This window comes from Rousettus aegyptiacus, unplaced genomic scaffold (genome assembly GCF_014176215.1).
Source record: "Rousettus aegyptiacus isolate mRouAeg1 unplaced genomic scaffold, mRouAeg1.p scaffold_m13_p_5, whole genome shotgun sequence".
Taxonomy (NCBI): domain Eukaryota; kingdom Metazoa; phylum Chordata; class Mammalia; order Chiroptera; family Pteropodidae; genus Rousettus; species Rousettus aegyptiacus.
In genome coordinates, this window is record NW_023416308.1 from 4,361,545 (window position 1) to 4,377,008 (window position 15,464).

General features: G+C 52.1%; 1 protein-coding gene across 2 annotated transcripts; it reads right to left on the reverse strand.

Annotated features, from left to right (window-relative positions):
- Window positions 1-220: 220 nt before the first annotated feature.
- On the reverse strand, window positions 221-12,274 carry ORAI1 (ORAI calcium release-activated calcium modulator 1). Of its 2 annotated transcripts, none has more exons than XM_016153830.2 (2): window positions 11,885-12,274; window positions 221-1,231 (listed from the first exon to the last, which is right to left on the reverse strand). In XM_016153830.2, exons 1-2 carry the CDS (start codon window positions 12,044-12,046, stop codon window positions 632-634), a joined length of 762 nt encoding a protein of 253 aa, XP_016009316.1. In that variant the 5' UTR covers window positions 12,047-12,274; the 3' UTR covers window positions 221-631. The 2 variants fall into 2 exon arrangements, with proteins under 2 accessions (XP_016009316.1, XP_016009315.1); XM_016153829.2 differs by having other exon boundaries at window positions 11,768-12,270.
- Between the last annotated feature and the right edge of the window lie 3,190 nt (window positions 12,275-15,464).

Here is a 15,464-nt window from a genome sequence, read left to right on the forward strand (position 1 = left end):
GGTGGTTCGGCATCCACCAATCCACGTTCACGGTGACTTTATGGAACTACCGTGAATAACGAGAACTGACTATATATTTCAGTTATTGTTCATGAGACTTTTCTGTAGATTTGAAATATCTCAAAATGTTGAAAAAACAATTTGTTTAGAGGCTCACCTGACTGGGGCACCAAGAGACGTGACACGAGACAGCCCAGACCCCACAAATACAGACACGAGAGGAGGTGTCCCTTATGAGTATATTTATGTGTTCACACGCACGCACGCACACACTCGACGCTGAACCGGGGGGGGGGGGCGGTCAAGACGGAAAAGACAGGAAGCATCCAGGTGGCACCGGCTTGAGGGAGGAGGGAAGGACAAAGGGAACATTTGTCCCTGCTCTGGCTCCCACTGGTGGCCTCCTAACAGGAGGCGAACCTGGGGCTGGAAGAACAGGAAGTGCTTATTTTCTTAAAGGAAAGTTTCAAAGTGCAACAATTTCTCTTTAAAAAAAGAGCCTCTCCCCTCCACTCTCTGACCCCTGACACAAGCCCAGCCCCCTGCACAGGCTGTCCTTGAGGCTGGGGCAGGATGAGATCGTGGGGAAGGGCCTAAGGCCAAAGCAAGGACGTGCCAGGCCCGGGAGGGCTTAGGCGTAGTGGCTGCCGGGCGTCAGGGGGTGGTCCCCTCTGTGGTCCAGCTGGTCCTGCAAGCGGGCGAACTCGGCCAGCTCGTTGAGCTCCTGGAACTGTCGGTCCGTCTTATGGCTGACCAGTGAGCGGTAGAAGTGGACGGCAAAGACGATGAAGACCAGGCCAAAGGGGACCATGATGGTGGTGGAGGCGATGGCGGCGGCCTGGCCCGGGGTGATGCCACCCGCGCTGCCGTTGTTGACGTTTGCGGACGGGGGCTTGCTGGTAGGCCGCGGCTGGCCCGGCTGCTTCTTCAGAGGCAGGAACTTGACCCAGCAGAGCAGCACCACCTCAGCCAGGAAAAGCAACGTGCCGATGACGGTGGAGAAGGCCCAGGCGAGCTCGATGTGGCGGTGCATGCGCTCGTGGGGCGACTCCTTGACCGAGTTGAGGTTGTGCACGTTGCTCACGGCCTCGATGTTGGGCAGGATGCACGTGCTGATCATGAGCGCGAACAGGTGCACCGCCACCAGCACCGTCGTGCAGGCGCTGAAGGCGATGAGCAGCCCCGGCGGGTAGTCATGCTCGGCGTCCAGCTGCACCTCCACCATCGCCACCTGGGGGTTAGGGCAGAGCGGGCTGAGCACCAGGATGGTCACGGCTCACAGAGGCTTCCCTCCTGTCAAGCTCTGGGACCCTGGGGAAAGTCACTTGACCTCTCTGAGCCTCACTTTCCACATCTGTATAATGGGGATAACAAGACTCACCCGCTTTGGGGCTGAGAAGTGGCAGAAAGTACTGGTGGCGAAAGCGGGCTGCCTGGACTCGAATCCCAGTTCTGCTGCTCACGAGCAGCACGTCCTTGGGAAAGTCAGGGGCTGAATCTCTCTGAGCCTCAACTTTCTTTTTTGTAAGATAGGGAGATCACATTAATTCATAAAGATTATTTTAACGACTGAACAAGAGCTCCTGGTACATGGCCAATGCCTCCCAAATAGTCACCACTGCTGTTACCACCCAGCCAGGAATTAAAAACCAACTGCCACAAATGGTCAAATGCTAAGTTTTACGTCTCGCTACGATTAAAAAAGGTTTGCATACAAATTTTTTTAAAAAAGCAAGCACCCACCACTCCCCCTGTTGGCCCCACACTGCCATCCTCATGCAGAGGGGCGGGGGGTGGGGGTGAAGGCCATCCCAGGCCACAGCCAGGCCCTGTCTAAGGGCACAGTATGCCAACCAACAAGGAACCACAGGACGCTTCCCAGAAGAGCCGGTGGGACAGCCCCGGGGCCATTCCCTCCCCAGGCCCAGCTCAGGGCCCCAGGGCTGACTTACTAGCCGCTCCCCAGTTCCTGGAGACCTGTGGGTCCGGGGTCAGCAGGGGCACACTCCGGACTCACCACCCGCTGCTTCTCACCCGGGTCTTGAAAATCACCCCCATATGAAAGAGCCAGCTCATCAGATCTGCGCCAGGAGCAGCGGGTGGCGGGCACACTTCCAGGACCCGCCTGCCAGGCCTGGGGCGGAGGGCACCGATGGCAATACCATGAAGGACAGTGACCCTTCGTGAAGTGCTCGCTACGCACGTACGTGCAGGGCTGCCCTGACTCCTCCGGGCTCCTTCCTTCCCCACTGACTCTCCTCCGGCCTGTGATGTCGGGCCCTGTTCGCTTTCATTTCTTGTTCCTCTGCACCCTTCCTATGGCCGGGGAAAGGCCGCGTGGGGCAGTGGTTAGGAGCCGGGCAGCTTGCCTCTGAATCCTAACTCCTCTGCCCTTTATTAGTCTATGACTCTGGCCAGTTCCTCTAACTCTCCGGGCCTCAGTTTCCTCATCTGTAAAATGGGAATGAGACATGGCTGACAGGATTTTTATGAGGATTAACTCAAGTTAATCCCAAATAAAATACTGAGTGCTTGGCACAGAGTAAACCCTCAGTGAACGTAGGCTTTATTATTAGGTTTAGAAATCTCATCCCCAAAGCCACTGTCTCTATGTGAAATCCTCTGGGGTTGGTTTCTAACCTCCTGGTATAGGAGTAAGTACAATTTAGAGCTGATTCGTGGTCCAACACCTTTGAGACTCTCGTGACGATAATGGATATCCTCAGAATACCCAGGTATAGTCATAAAACTTTTCAGGCAATTTCAATGGGATCCACAGACTTTTGCTTTGGAATTCCCACAACTGATGATTCTATGAACTTTTCAGCCTAGGAGTTTACAAAAATGTTTCAAGTTCACATAAATCTGGAGCAGTGTCATTAGGATTTTGACTGCCTTTAAGACCACTGGTGGCCTAATGTCAGTCCTGAGCATTCTCAGTACATGCTGGTGAGGGACATGGGGCATCAGGGCAGGCCACCAGGGCACAGTGAAAAAAGCCACATCCGGAAGCCCTGTGGTCTGTCCCCAGGGCTGCCTGCACTGGAAAAGGGGGGCACGCGTCCTCCAGTGGTAGGTGCCTCCCGCTACCTCCCCACCCCCAGTACTTCCTCTTCCTGTTTTGGCCTGTTGCCCCGGAACCTGAAACCGGAGAAGGGACAAACAGGAGAGCCTGCTGCTTGGCTGTCCCAGGTCCACTGGCTATTTATTCCCTCATTGGAAATGTGTGGACCCATTAGGTGTGTCAGGCCCTGAGCTGGGCACTGGGGGTGGAAGGGGGCGGGGCACATACAGGTAACATTCTCAATTTAACCTCACCTGGTATCTTCCTCCTCCGTATAGCCTGGAGCGTGAATTAGCTCCTCTACTTACAAAGCTGGTAACCCCGACAAGTATTTCAACTTCTCTGTGCTACAGCTTCCGCATCTACAAATTAAGGGCCTACTTCCTCTTTTCTTTTTATTTTTTTCCTGGAGGGCCTACTTCTTAAAATTGTTCTGAGGATTCACGAATTAGCAAATATAAAGCCCTTAGGACAAGACCTGGTATATAATAAGCTTAATAAAGTGCCAATGATTATTAGTAACATCATTATTATTCTTTTACAAACTGAGGCTCAGAGAGGTAGGTCAGATGTCCCAAGGGTCAGACTGCCCACGAGTGGGGGGATCTGAACTCAAGTCCGCTTGGCCCTAAAGCCCGTGTGCAAAGGGGGTAACAGGACGGCTTCCCTCACATGGTTGCTATTATAAACTGAATGTTCGTGACCCCTCTAAATTCATACTTTGCAACCTTAACCCCTGATGTGATGGTGTTAGGAGGCGGGGCTTCTGGGAGGTGATTAGGTCGTGAGGGTGGAGACCCCGCGACAAGACTAGTGCCCTTATAAAAAAGACCCCACAGAGCTCCCTTGCCTCCCAACCATGTGAGGACGATGGTGTCCATCGGCTGGGAAGCTGGCCTTTACCAGACATCGAATCTCCGGGCACCCTGATCTTGGACTTCTGGCCTCCAGAACTGTGAGAAATAAATGTTTATAAGCCACCCAGTCTGTGGTGTTCTGTTATATAAAAGCCCAGATGGACTAAGACATTAAATGAGGTCCTGATATGATAATTGTTTAATACAGGGCTGGCTGACAGGAGGTGCTCAATAAATCTTAGTTGAAAACGAAAACACAGGGCTGGAAGTGGACGAGAAACAGCACCTGGACGCCCTCTGCTCAGGCTAGAGAGAGCTGGCCCCGCGTTTCCACGTTCTACCTCTTGGGGTGGGAGAGAGACTGGACCCCCGATCTGGGCCCTGAACCACGTCTGGCCAGATGGCCACATCAACACGCCAGACCACCCTTTCCACACCATTTGTCACACCCACAGGCTCCAGGGTCAGAAGCAGCTGTGGGAACACACCTGGCCCGGGGCCACCAGAATCGGCCAGCCCTCTCCCGGCTCTTGGGCTGGGGAGAAGCAGGGTGGCTCGGTCTGCACACTTGGCTAAGGAAAGAGGAAGGGGCCTGCTGCCATGCTCCGGGAGAAACCCCGTCGCCCTCGCCGGACCCTACGATTCCTGGGACTTCGACCCCGCGGACTGGCGGTGTGTATCGTTCTTGCGTTAAAGACCAAGTTCAGAGCCACGGGGCTGTGTGTGAAGGAACAGCTGGCACGAACCGTGGATCCTGATGAAAACTGTTCACAGGAACAGAGGCCGCTGCCTTTTCCAGAATGCTTCCTGCTTAGGAAATCTCCCCATGGGCAGGGAGAGTAAAGTCGGGGCGGGGGGAGGGGGCGGCTCGTGGAATCTGGCAGGCGACTCTCAGGGCCCCCAGCTGAGTCCCAGAGAGATCAGATCAGATCAGATCAGATTGCAAGCAGCTTCACAAGGTAAATATAGCCAGAGAACATTAGTTAACCCAAAATAAACAGCTCCCAGCCAGCCACGGGCCTGTTCGAACCTGGCCACGGGAGTCCCAAAGGGGTAGAAAAGGCGAGAGACCACCAGCCCCACTCACACTGGTCCGTTAGCCGCCACAGGGGACGCTGGGATGCCAATTTTCAAGCATGAGCCAAGAGGACCGTGTGATTTGGAAAGGTAGGGCCTGGCTGGCTATGAGAGGTGTCTGCCCACTGAGCCTGACTGCCAACCACCTCTCCTCACTCCTGCTAGGCTCCATGGAGACCCTGGCCTCCTGGCGCCTGAAAGTCCAGGTCCTTCTGAGGCAGACCCCGTATACCTGGCCCAACCCCAGCACCCACAGCTGGGAGACACAACCATCCTTTCCCAGGCCTGGGCTTCTCTTTGAGGAGGGTAGGTGGCTGCAGCCTAGGAGGGCCGCCAAGCCACAGTCACCCAGGGTCACCCAGAGCTGTCTGAGCCTGCCGGCCCCACCTCAGATGCAAACCGTCTATTAAGAAAGGACTGAGGCCTAGTCCAGCAGGTTATAAACTCTCTTGACCACTACAGTCCAGTACTCCAAAAGTTTCTATAAATAGATACGCATTTATAACAGAAATAAAAGTTCTACCAAACAATACTTAAAAGCAAGAACACGGTCTATTCTTACCATACGCAACGCACACCACTTTCTATTTCATTCCATTCTTATTTCGCTAAAAAAAATGTTGGTTGCAACTAACCAAATACATGTCATAAGCCACTAATCGGTTGAACCTGCAGATTGGGGTGGGGCCAGCAGGGAGAACAGGCCTAGACTTTCCCCCTTCATCTGGCGAATTCCGACTTCTTGAGGTTTTACCTTCTAAGTCATTCACTCCACGACCTCCCAGGTGAGAACGGGGCCATTCATTCATCTACTCACGGAAAATATTTACTGTGAAACAACTACGAGCGTGGAGGATCTTGTGGCTCTGCTGGAGAAAAAGCAGGAATTAAGACAGCCAACGCCCTGCCCCAGGGAAGCTGACAGGCACCGAACCTTTAGGCAAATAAGTATTTTCGGGCTGTGATAAGTGTCCTTCAATCGATGCCCAACCACTGCACTAACCGCACTGTCTGAAGATGTAATGACATGGCCTGTTCACTCTGCTCCATTTCTGTTTCTCCAGCACTCAGTGTCGGGGCCTCAGTAAAAGAAGATGGAAGGAATAGTGGAGGTAAGACCCGACCTTCAGGTATTTCAGCCAGGGCCTCTCAAGTGTCCGACAGACAATCCTATGTGATCTGCTGGAGGTCGGAAGACCATATTAGAACTTCTGACGGCATCCATTTGTTACTCAGCTCATCCTTTCAACTTTTCAATTTTGTATTTTTATCTATGTTTTATTACAACACATACCATGCATAAGCAGACATATATGTACGATACAGATATAATATGCACACATATTTGTATACATAAGCATACAAATTCTGAGGCTAGCGCTAACAATCTTTTCTGAGGAGCATGTGCGCAGAAGTTTGGAGACCAACATTTAGACCAGGGGTCAGCAAACTGTGGCCTGCAGACTACAGTTTTTGTAGTTTTACTGGTGCATAGCCATGTCCATTCATTTACCTGTGGCCTGCAAAGTGACAATATTTGCTACCTGGCCCTTTATGGGAAAAGCTGGCCATTCTTGGGTTAGACCAGTGCTCTCAAAAAGGGCTGTCACATCATAGTCTCTGGAGATTCTCCTCTTACGAGGCTATGGTCCCATCAGTTTCAGACATCACTTCTGGGGAGCACATTAAAGGCCCCCAGATGTCCCACCAGAGAGAAACCTGCTGGCTTTGCTTTAAACTTTGTTTTACTTCTCCAACAGAATCCTCCTCTTGCCCCCAATTACCACAGTGGCCCCTTGGGATGCCCCAGAGTCCTCTTTCACCAGCCCTGGACCCAGAGACCAGCAGAGCTCAACACAGATCCAAGCTGAAAATTCCAGAAATGTGCCTAAGGCACTTACAAAAAGGCTTCTCAGGCAGGGAGCACTGTCTCCCTGGGGCATTCAGCAAAATTCCATTTCTACACAGCCCAGAGCTAGACATCTGGAAGACTTCAAAGGCCCAGTTACTGACCAGCTACAGGACGTGGAGAGACAGTAGTTGAGTAGAAAAGGCTCCAGGTCGGACAGATCAGGGGCTTGATTGAATTCTACTGGCTGGGTGATTGTAACCTCTGTGAACCTGAGTTTACCTACCTACAGTACATACCTTTATAGCTGTTTTAAGGATTAAATGAGAATAGAAGAAAAAGGTCCAAGCAGATGCTTAGTATTTAGTAAATAGTAACATCATCAACATTATTCTAGAATTCATCATGTAACTCCTCCACTCCAGAACCTTCAATGGCTCCCCGTTGCCTATATCAGAGTTCAAATTTCCCAGCCAGCCGGTCAATGCCCTGTGCCATCTTGCCTGGCTAGATTCATTTTTCTCTGCTACTTCCCACAGACCCTGAACTTCAACCACACCAGCCCTTCTGCCTTTCCCCCAAACTTTGTTCCCTATACTTCCTCTGATCAGAGGGCTCTCCCCTCAAGCCCCAACTCTACCACCCTCAAGGCTTAGCTGGAAACACATGCTTCTAAATCAGTTAATCTTTATAAATGCAGTCCCAACACCATGTTCCAAGGGTGAGCAAGATTTCTTGATGGCTGGGCCATCGAGGAGCAATTTGCTTTGCAAATACAGATGCTCCTTGACTTAAGGATGGGGTTTCATCCCAATAAAATGATCGTATGTTGAAAATATTGGAAGTCAAAAAACACTTTTGACACCTAACCTACTGGACATCATAGTTTAGCCTAGCCTACCTTACACGTGCTCTGGACACTTACATTAGCAACACTGGTCAAATTCATCCAACACGAAGCCTACGTAAAATATTGAATATCCTGTGTAATTTATTATGCATGTCATTTCTGCACCATCATAAAGTCAAAAAAACCATGAAGTCAAACCCTCTTAAGTTGCGGACTATCTCTACTAACTCAATGAATCCTCACCCTATCATATGAAGATGGAACTAATATTATCCCCATTTTACAGATGAGGAGACTGAGGCCCAGAGGGAGCATTAAGTGACTTACACCCAGGATCTCACAGTTGTAAGTGGAAGAACCAGGATTCGAACCCAAGATGTCTGGTTTCAGAGTCCTCATTCTTACTTTGCTCAGACGTACCTGAGCCTCCCATCGCTCTCCCATGCTTCCTCTCCCACCGCAGTGGGGCTACACCACAGACAGAGGGCTCTGTTGCTTACTAGCCAGGTAACCTCAGGCAAGCCATTCGACCCTCACCAGGTTGTGTGAAGATCACAGGAGATGGTACAAGTACAACACTCAGCACGATGCTGAGCCTCTTGCAGGCGCCCAATGAAAAACAGCAACGATTACTATTAGGATTTAGCACTACGAATCCTAATAGTAATTTTGTACTCATCTCCATGCCCCCTGGACTTCGCATACGTCACAGAGGCTCAATAATAATGTCTTATGATTCGAGCTCTTCCTTCCAACGCATTTTCATAGAAATTCCAAACAACTTCTGAACCTGCTCTGGAACCTGGGAACAAAAGGGTGCTGGCGGGCAGAGAACTTGAGGAGGCAGATAATCCAAAAATAATTGATCCCAGGTCGTGGAAAGCATTTTGTTGACGGCAGCAGGCTGACCTTCCCAATTATCTTCTGCTTAGGCTAACGTTACAGCCTGCCCTCCCCAGCACACCAAGACTGCCATGTGTGCTTGCCACGGTTCTGCAGGGGTCCAGGTCAGGCCGAGCCTGGCAGCCTCTCACTGAGAGGTAAACTGAGGCACAGATGGCCAAAATGATGGTCCTTGAAGGTACCTCTGGCTCAAAAGCAGGAGTCCCCAAAACCTGAACTGCGGACCAGTACTGGTCTATGGCCTGTTAGGAACCGGGCTGCATGGCGGGTGAGCAAGTGACGCTTCATCTGTATTTGCATCCACTGCCCAGCGCCAGCATCACCGCCTCAGCTCCACCTCAGATCATCAGGCGTCAGATTCTCATAGGAGCAGCGGTCCCTGCTGCCAAAAAGGTTGGAGACCACTGCTCAAGAGCATCTGCTGGATGCTGACCATGTGCTACATCCAGGGCCCCTGGCGTGGAGTCTGGATGCTGAGCCCAGACACAGCATCTTGTTTCTAGAAATATCATCAGGAGCAGGAATCTTGTCTGCAGACTAGAGGGCCCAGCTGAGGTATGCGTCATCAGATCCTGAATATTCCTCAACCCTTCGTAGGCCCAATTGGGCCTCATGATTCCTCATGCAAGTCCCTGGGAAAACAGAGTGTGTGCCCCGTTTGTTCATGAGAAAGCTGGACCCAAAGAGTAAAGCCACTTGTCTGAGGCCCCACAGCCTATCTGCCCAGCACATGAGGACACTGGGCAGGGCCTTCTACCCACGGAAGGGGGGCAGGAGTCCTCTCAATACCCTTCTGGCTCTTAGAAGACCCTCATTCGATCTCACCTGGAGACCAGGTGAGCTTGGCATCCCCCATGGAGATCAAAGGTCATGTCAATCCCTCTGGTGTTCTAGGTCTCTAGGAAGGAAGCCTTTGGGTGCAGGAAATTGGTAGTGCTGACTCACAGGACAGGGAGAGTAGTCCAGGAAACTCCTCACTCTGTTTCCATAGTGCTGGGCTATGTGGCACCCCTTCCTTGCAGGCTCACTCACAAAACTGGGTGTCCGTGGTGGGGGTGGGGCACAGCCAGACCTGCCTTGCTTAATGCTCACCGCCACCCCAACCCCATCTCTCCCATAGATTTTCAGGCACGTGGCAAACACAGCTGCTCTCTTGTAACTGCTTCCCTAGGATGAACGCTGTCATGGGGTTCAGCCCATCCTTGCTGGCAGAACTTTTGGGGATTTCATCAGCAGAGCCAGGAAGCCTTCGCACCCTAACTGGGGAAAAATAAGGATCCTCACTAAGTAGTTTGGGTGAGCCGAGGCCCTCCCAAAGCTGCTGGCTGCCCCTGCCTCCAGACTTCCCAACTGCTTTTAGCAAGAGGAAGAGGGAGGTGACATTTGATTAGAAGGCCTGGTTTCTTTGGAAGAGAGGACTAGAGAAGGCAGAAGAGTGTCACTCACTGGATCCTCACTTCTCCTGGACTGGGAAGGGGCCTGGGCAGCTATGCATTTATGACCCCAAGAAAAAGGGGAACAAGAATCCCACCATCTTAAACCCAGAGCACTGCTGTGAAGAGCTAACAATCACTAGTGTCACCCCTTCCCCGAAACTGTAACATTTTGTTTTCCTTAAAAGAAACTTTTCAGCTTTATCTCTCATTTCCTAGGAGGCCTGGTCCTAACATGACCCTGTCTGGGCATCGATCAGAGCTCCATCCACAGAAATGACAAACGTGCCCAAGAGAATTCTGGATGCCAGCTGATCTGGGTTCAAATCCCACTCCAGCAGACTAGCTGTGTGGCCTTGGTAAAGTCCCACAACAAAATCCCCTTGAAGGGTGGTCGAGGAGTTAGTGTGGAAGTTAGAGAACCCAGACAACGCCTAGTCCATAGTGAGTGTTTAGTAAATGTCAGCTCTTCTTAGACAGTCTTCAGGCAAAGGCAGAAACTGGTCCCTTAGGAGCTGGGGCAGAAAGACCAGAATTTCATCATATCAACCTAAATTCTCTCTCAAGCCTCCCTCAGTTTAATTCTTAAAATCGGAGAAACTTCTGAGTAGCAGCCTTCACTCAGAAGTTAAGGCGGCAAGTGGCAGAGCTGGGAGAGCTCTTCCCACCCTCAGTCACCTGGCATTTGCACTGTGGCCCAGTGCGCCCCAGCCCGCTCAGGGATTCATTCTAAAGAGTGCAGGCTCCACCGTCTTGGCCCACTTGTTTGGAGAACACAGGGAGAGTACCAGAAACACTCCCTTCCCAAGAAAACACAAAGGGTGTAGCCGCTCCCTCCCTCAAGGCTAAGGGCTTACTTACTTAGCTCACTCACCAACAGGAGTGATCTGAGCTAGAGACCTGGGGTGGGGTGGGGGTGGGGGAGCAGATCCTTTCCAGCAGGCAGATAATCCAGAATTGTTACTGGTGCCGAGCATCGGGAGACTCCAAGATTCCCCGCCTGTAGGCATCCCCAGGGCCACTTCTCTGCCCTACCAGCAGCCTCACCTACCCCACCCCTCCGAGGCTCCTTTCTCACTCCGCCCAGCCCTGCACAGGGAGAGGAAACTAAGGATACCCTCCGCCCCCCAAATAAGAAAGAGCCCATTCAAAGGGAATATGTCCCACCCTCCTCCCCCATCCGGTGACTCAGTGGCAAGTTGCTGGAGAAAAATCGGAGGGTGGGGAGTGGTTATCAAACCCCCAGGCTCAGGCTCTCGGAAAACACGGTAGGAAAATAAGGGTGTCAGGAAATCCCCTCTACTGGGTGATAAAAAAGAACGCGGCCGGTATCTCTGGCCTCGAGTGTGGCCGCACAGGAGAGCCGGCTCAGGGGTCCCTCTCCTCCCCTACTTCCTGACACCTGCTCCCAAGGAGATCAGATCCCTCGCGTCCTTCCTTTCCCCGGAACAAATGAGGGACCGTGTTGCTACAGATCTACTTCGAGGATCCTGCTGTTTCTCCCTCCTTGCCGCATCAAGCTTGCCGGTCTGAAGGCCCTTGAGTCCCTCCAGCCCTGGGCATTTGAATGCCACCCCATCGCCCACGTAGGGTGTCGCTTGTCGCCCACCTCTCCTCACTTCTAGCCCCTCTGGCGCCCAGCACTCCCTGTCACCCCTGTGGGTCCCGTCGGGGCTGCGGGCGGGAGCGGCCAGGACGGGAGGGTGGGGGGAGGGCAGGGCGGCCGGAGCTCACCATGGCGAAGCCGGAGAGCAGAGCCGAGGTTCGGCTGGAGGCTTTGAGCTTGGCGCGGCTCAAGTAGAGCTTGCGCCAGGACAGCGCCTGCATCGAGTGCTCGTTGAGGCTCATCACCTTGGAGTAACTCTGGCCGATCCAGTCCGGGTAAGTGACGGCGGGCGGTGGCGGCGACCCTGGGGGCTCCCCGTCCCCGCTCCGGCGGCGGCTCCGGCGGCTGCCGCTGAGGGGAAGCTCCGGGCTGCTGCTGCTCGGGGGCGGGGCGGGCTCCGGATGCATGAAGCACGCTGCAAAGGCGCGGGCCGGCCCGGGCGCCAGCGGAGGCAGCGGCCCCCACTCCCCGCCGCACCTCCGCCTCCGCCCGAGGCAAGCCGCCGCCTGCTCCTCGCGCGGGCCCGGCCTGACGCGACCGGCCGCGGAGGAACAGCAGGAGGTCGAGGAGGTAGCTTTGCAGCGCCGCTTGCAAAAGCCCGGGGCGGCCGCGACGCGAGCTTGCGCGCGAGGCAGCGTCCCGGATCCCCCGGCCGGGACCCCCGGCGCGCGCCGCGATTGGCCGTCGCCCCAGGCTGATTTGCATACGCCTCCGCCCACCCTAACACCCCGCCCATGAGGGGGTGGGAGGTGCCCGCGCGGGTCATGTGACCCGTCTCCTCCGACGGCACCGCCCACAATCTCTGGCGCGACGCCGCGCGGGCGCTCGCACCCCTTCCTGGAAGTGCCCAAGGCCCCGGGCCCCACCGCGCTCCAGTTGCCGGCGCCTCCCGTCTCTGCAGCTGCTCCGATGGCCCTGGTCCCGGACTTCGGACTCTTTGGTCGGGACGCCTGAGGTCACCTCTGGGCGCTTCCTGTGGCCCTTTTCCCTGTTGGAACAAGGTAGCTCAAGGTCTGCAGGAAAAAGCAGACTGAGATCTAGAGTTCATTCATTCGGTATTTATTGAGCTCCTACTTGGTGCCAGCACTTCCTGCCCCCGTGGTACTTATATTCTAGTGGGATAGACACGAACACCAAGGAGTAAATTATAATGATTTCGAGATGATGAATATATAGAAAAAATAAAGCAGGGTAAAGGGGCTGGGCTGCAATTTTAATTTTAGAATGCTCTGGGCATTTGTTTTTGGTCTGTTTTGTCCAGTTCGTTCACTTACAGTTTATCGTCTGACACAAAGTAGGCCGGCCAACACCCAATAAATAACACACTCATTCACCAAGTGTTTATTGAACACCTATTAAATGTTAGACTGAGAGAGTCCAGGAAAATGGTAAATTTAATGGAATCCTATTTCTCGTGTACAAAGGGACACATATCAGACCTAGTCACATTTGAGCTGAGACCTGAACCAACAATACAAAGAGTCAGGGATCTGCTTTCCAACTGGCTAGGGACAGCAGGTGCAAAGACCCTGAAGCAGCAATCTCTGGCTGTTGGAGCATTAGGAGGCCAATTTCACCGCAGAATAGTGGAGGGCAGAGGTGAGGTGGGGGTATAGTACGGAGCTAAGAACTGTCCCCTAGGATATCAGCCAGGACTGGGACCTTCACTGTTGAACTCTACCCCCAGAATCTAGAATATCTCTTGGTGCATACGCGGTGCTCAGTAAATATTTGTTGAATGGACAAGTGTGGGACAAATAGGAATGAGTGAAGCTCATAATTAGCCCATAGTCCAAGTTACAAGCTTGAGGCATTCGAGGTCAGCTATGTGAAATATAACTCGTCACCACTAGAGAGCGCCCCCTCCACTCACCCACATTATGGGATTAAAACCGAAGGCCCCTGCCTCACCCAAAAGTTTCTGGGATTCCCCCAGAGGCCTTTTTTCTGTTTTTATGAACACTGGGGTAGAACACCGGGAATTTGAAATCTCACCCCACTGGACTTGTTTCTTTGTTAGTCTTTGTACTTGCCATCTGTGTCTCAGCTCAAATATCACCTCCAAAGAGAGACCGTCCCCATTTCATGTTCAATCACCTCACCGTATTTTATTTCCTTTATAGCTCCGATCATCAGTATCTGAAATCACTTAGTTTATTTAATTGACCTGTTTATCCGTGCCCCCCGCTACAGCCCCACAGATGAACGTCTTGAGAGCAAAGTTTGTAATTTTAAATAATTTTGCTATCACTCCAGGGCCTCTCACAGGGTCTGGCACACCGGAAACTCCCAAAAGAAAATGTTCAATGAGTAAGATAATGAAATGTGTCTGGTTCTGTAAAAACCCCAGTTTAGAATTGGGTTCACACATTGGGAGGCCGATGGGGCCTGAGGGAAGCCAGCAGGACTGCAAGGGGAAGGGGCTGGAAGCTGAGAGGAGGGATTTGCTGATTAAAGAGAACAAAAGGGTGGGGAGGTGGTAGCTCAGCAGGAGGCTTCAGGGGTAATGGGCCAGGTTTCCTTTTTCCTGTTCCTATATTGTGCCCCTCCCACTCTCTGGGGTTTGAATCCCACCTTATGCACAGACCAAAAAGAAAAAATTCTATCCAGACTTGGGGAGGTGTCTGAGCAACTCCTGTTTGCCACCCTGGAGTCCTAGAGCCCTGAAGGGTATGCGCTTAGAACCTTCTCCCCATCCTCGTTGGAGCCACATGGAACTGTGAGATGCACCAACCCCATCCCAAACGCCGATTTAACAAGGAGAAACTGAGACTCCAGAGAGTAAGCACCTTGCCAAAGGACACCAAACACGCCAGTGGAGAAGACTCAGAATTGGACCCCAGATGTCCCGCTCCCACTGGGCCTCCAGGTTCCGCGCGCTCTCCCTAGTGTCCGGGGAGGTGTGTGCTCTCCGCCTTGTGGGGTTCCCAACAAAAGACAAGCAATTTTTCAATCAGCTCTGCACATGAGAGTATAAAGGTCCGCTCGAAAGGATTATCTCAACCCTCTCTGCTCTGAGGCTTGAAATCCCCAAATTAATAGCAATAAGAACCACCATTTGAGCTCATGCCTTTACAGAACAGTGCTTGTATACCTCTGGTCATGGGAAGCTCACTCCATCATGAAGCCATGCATTTCTGTATTTTTTTTTTTTTCCTAACAGTTCAAAAGTTGTCCTTCTATGGAGCTGGTATTAGCCTCCCTATGACTCCCTCTGTCACACAGAATGTACGACATCCCTCAGCTGCCCAGCCCTGGTGCCAATTCCACAAATCTTCTGGAAGGTGGCTTTAGTGAGTGATCCAGAAGCCTTTTGCAGTCAAAAAACTGGGTAAAGGACGCTAGAAACAGATGTGGTCAGGGGACGGGTTGCAAACTTCAGAATTAGGATTTGTGTTGATCTCAAAATGATTCTCTGGACTTAGAGCTCAGAGGTCATATCCAGGGGAAATCCTGTCTGCCTCCTTGCTCCCCAATTCCTGGGCTCATAGGGCTTACTGTCCCCCCTGGTTAGAAGCCATTGCTGGGTCTTTGGCTTTGTGTACGTGCCTTTTATGGTTAGTGCATTTCGTGTGCTGGCTAAGAAATCTTTGTCAGCCCCAAGGTCATGACGTTATTCACCTGTGTTTTAAAACTTTAGATTTTAAAACATAGATTTAAAACATGGATCTTAAAAAAGCTTAAGTGTCTTTGCTCATATGTTCAGGTATCTGATTCTACTTCAAACTAATTTTTGAGTGAAATAGGTTTCTCCATTGACATGCACGGACATTTTATTTATTTATTTATTTGTTTGTTTGTTTATTTATTTATTTATTTTTGTCA

Coding starts and splice junctions, on each gene's coding strand:
- ORAI1 (XM_016153829.2), bottom strand. CDS start 12,046: ATGCATCCGGAGCCCGCCCCGCCCCCGAGCAGCAGCAGCCCGGAGCTT. Junction 1,232..11,767: donor TGCTCTCCGGCTTCGCCATG/GTGAGCTCCGGC, acceptor CCTAACCCCCAG/GTGGCGATGGTGGAGGTGCA.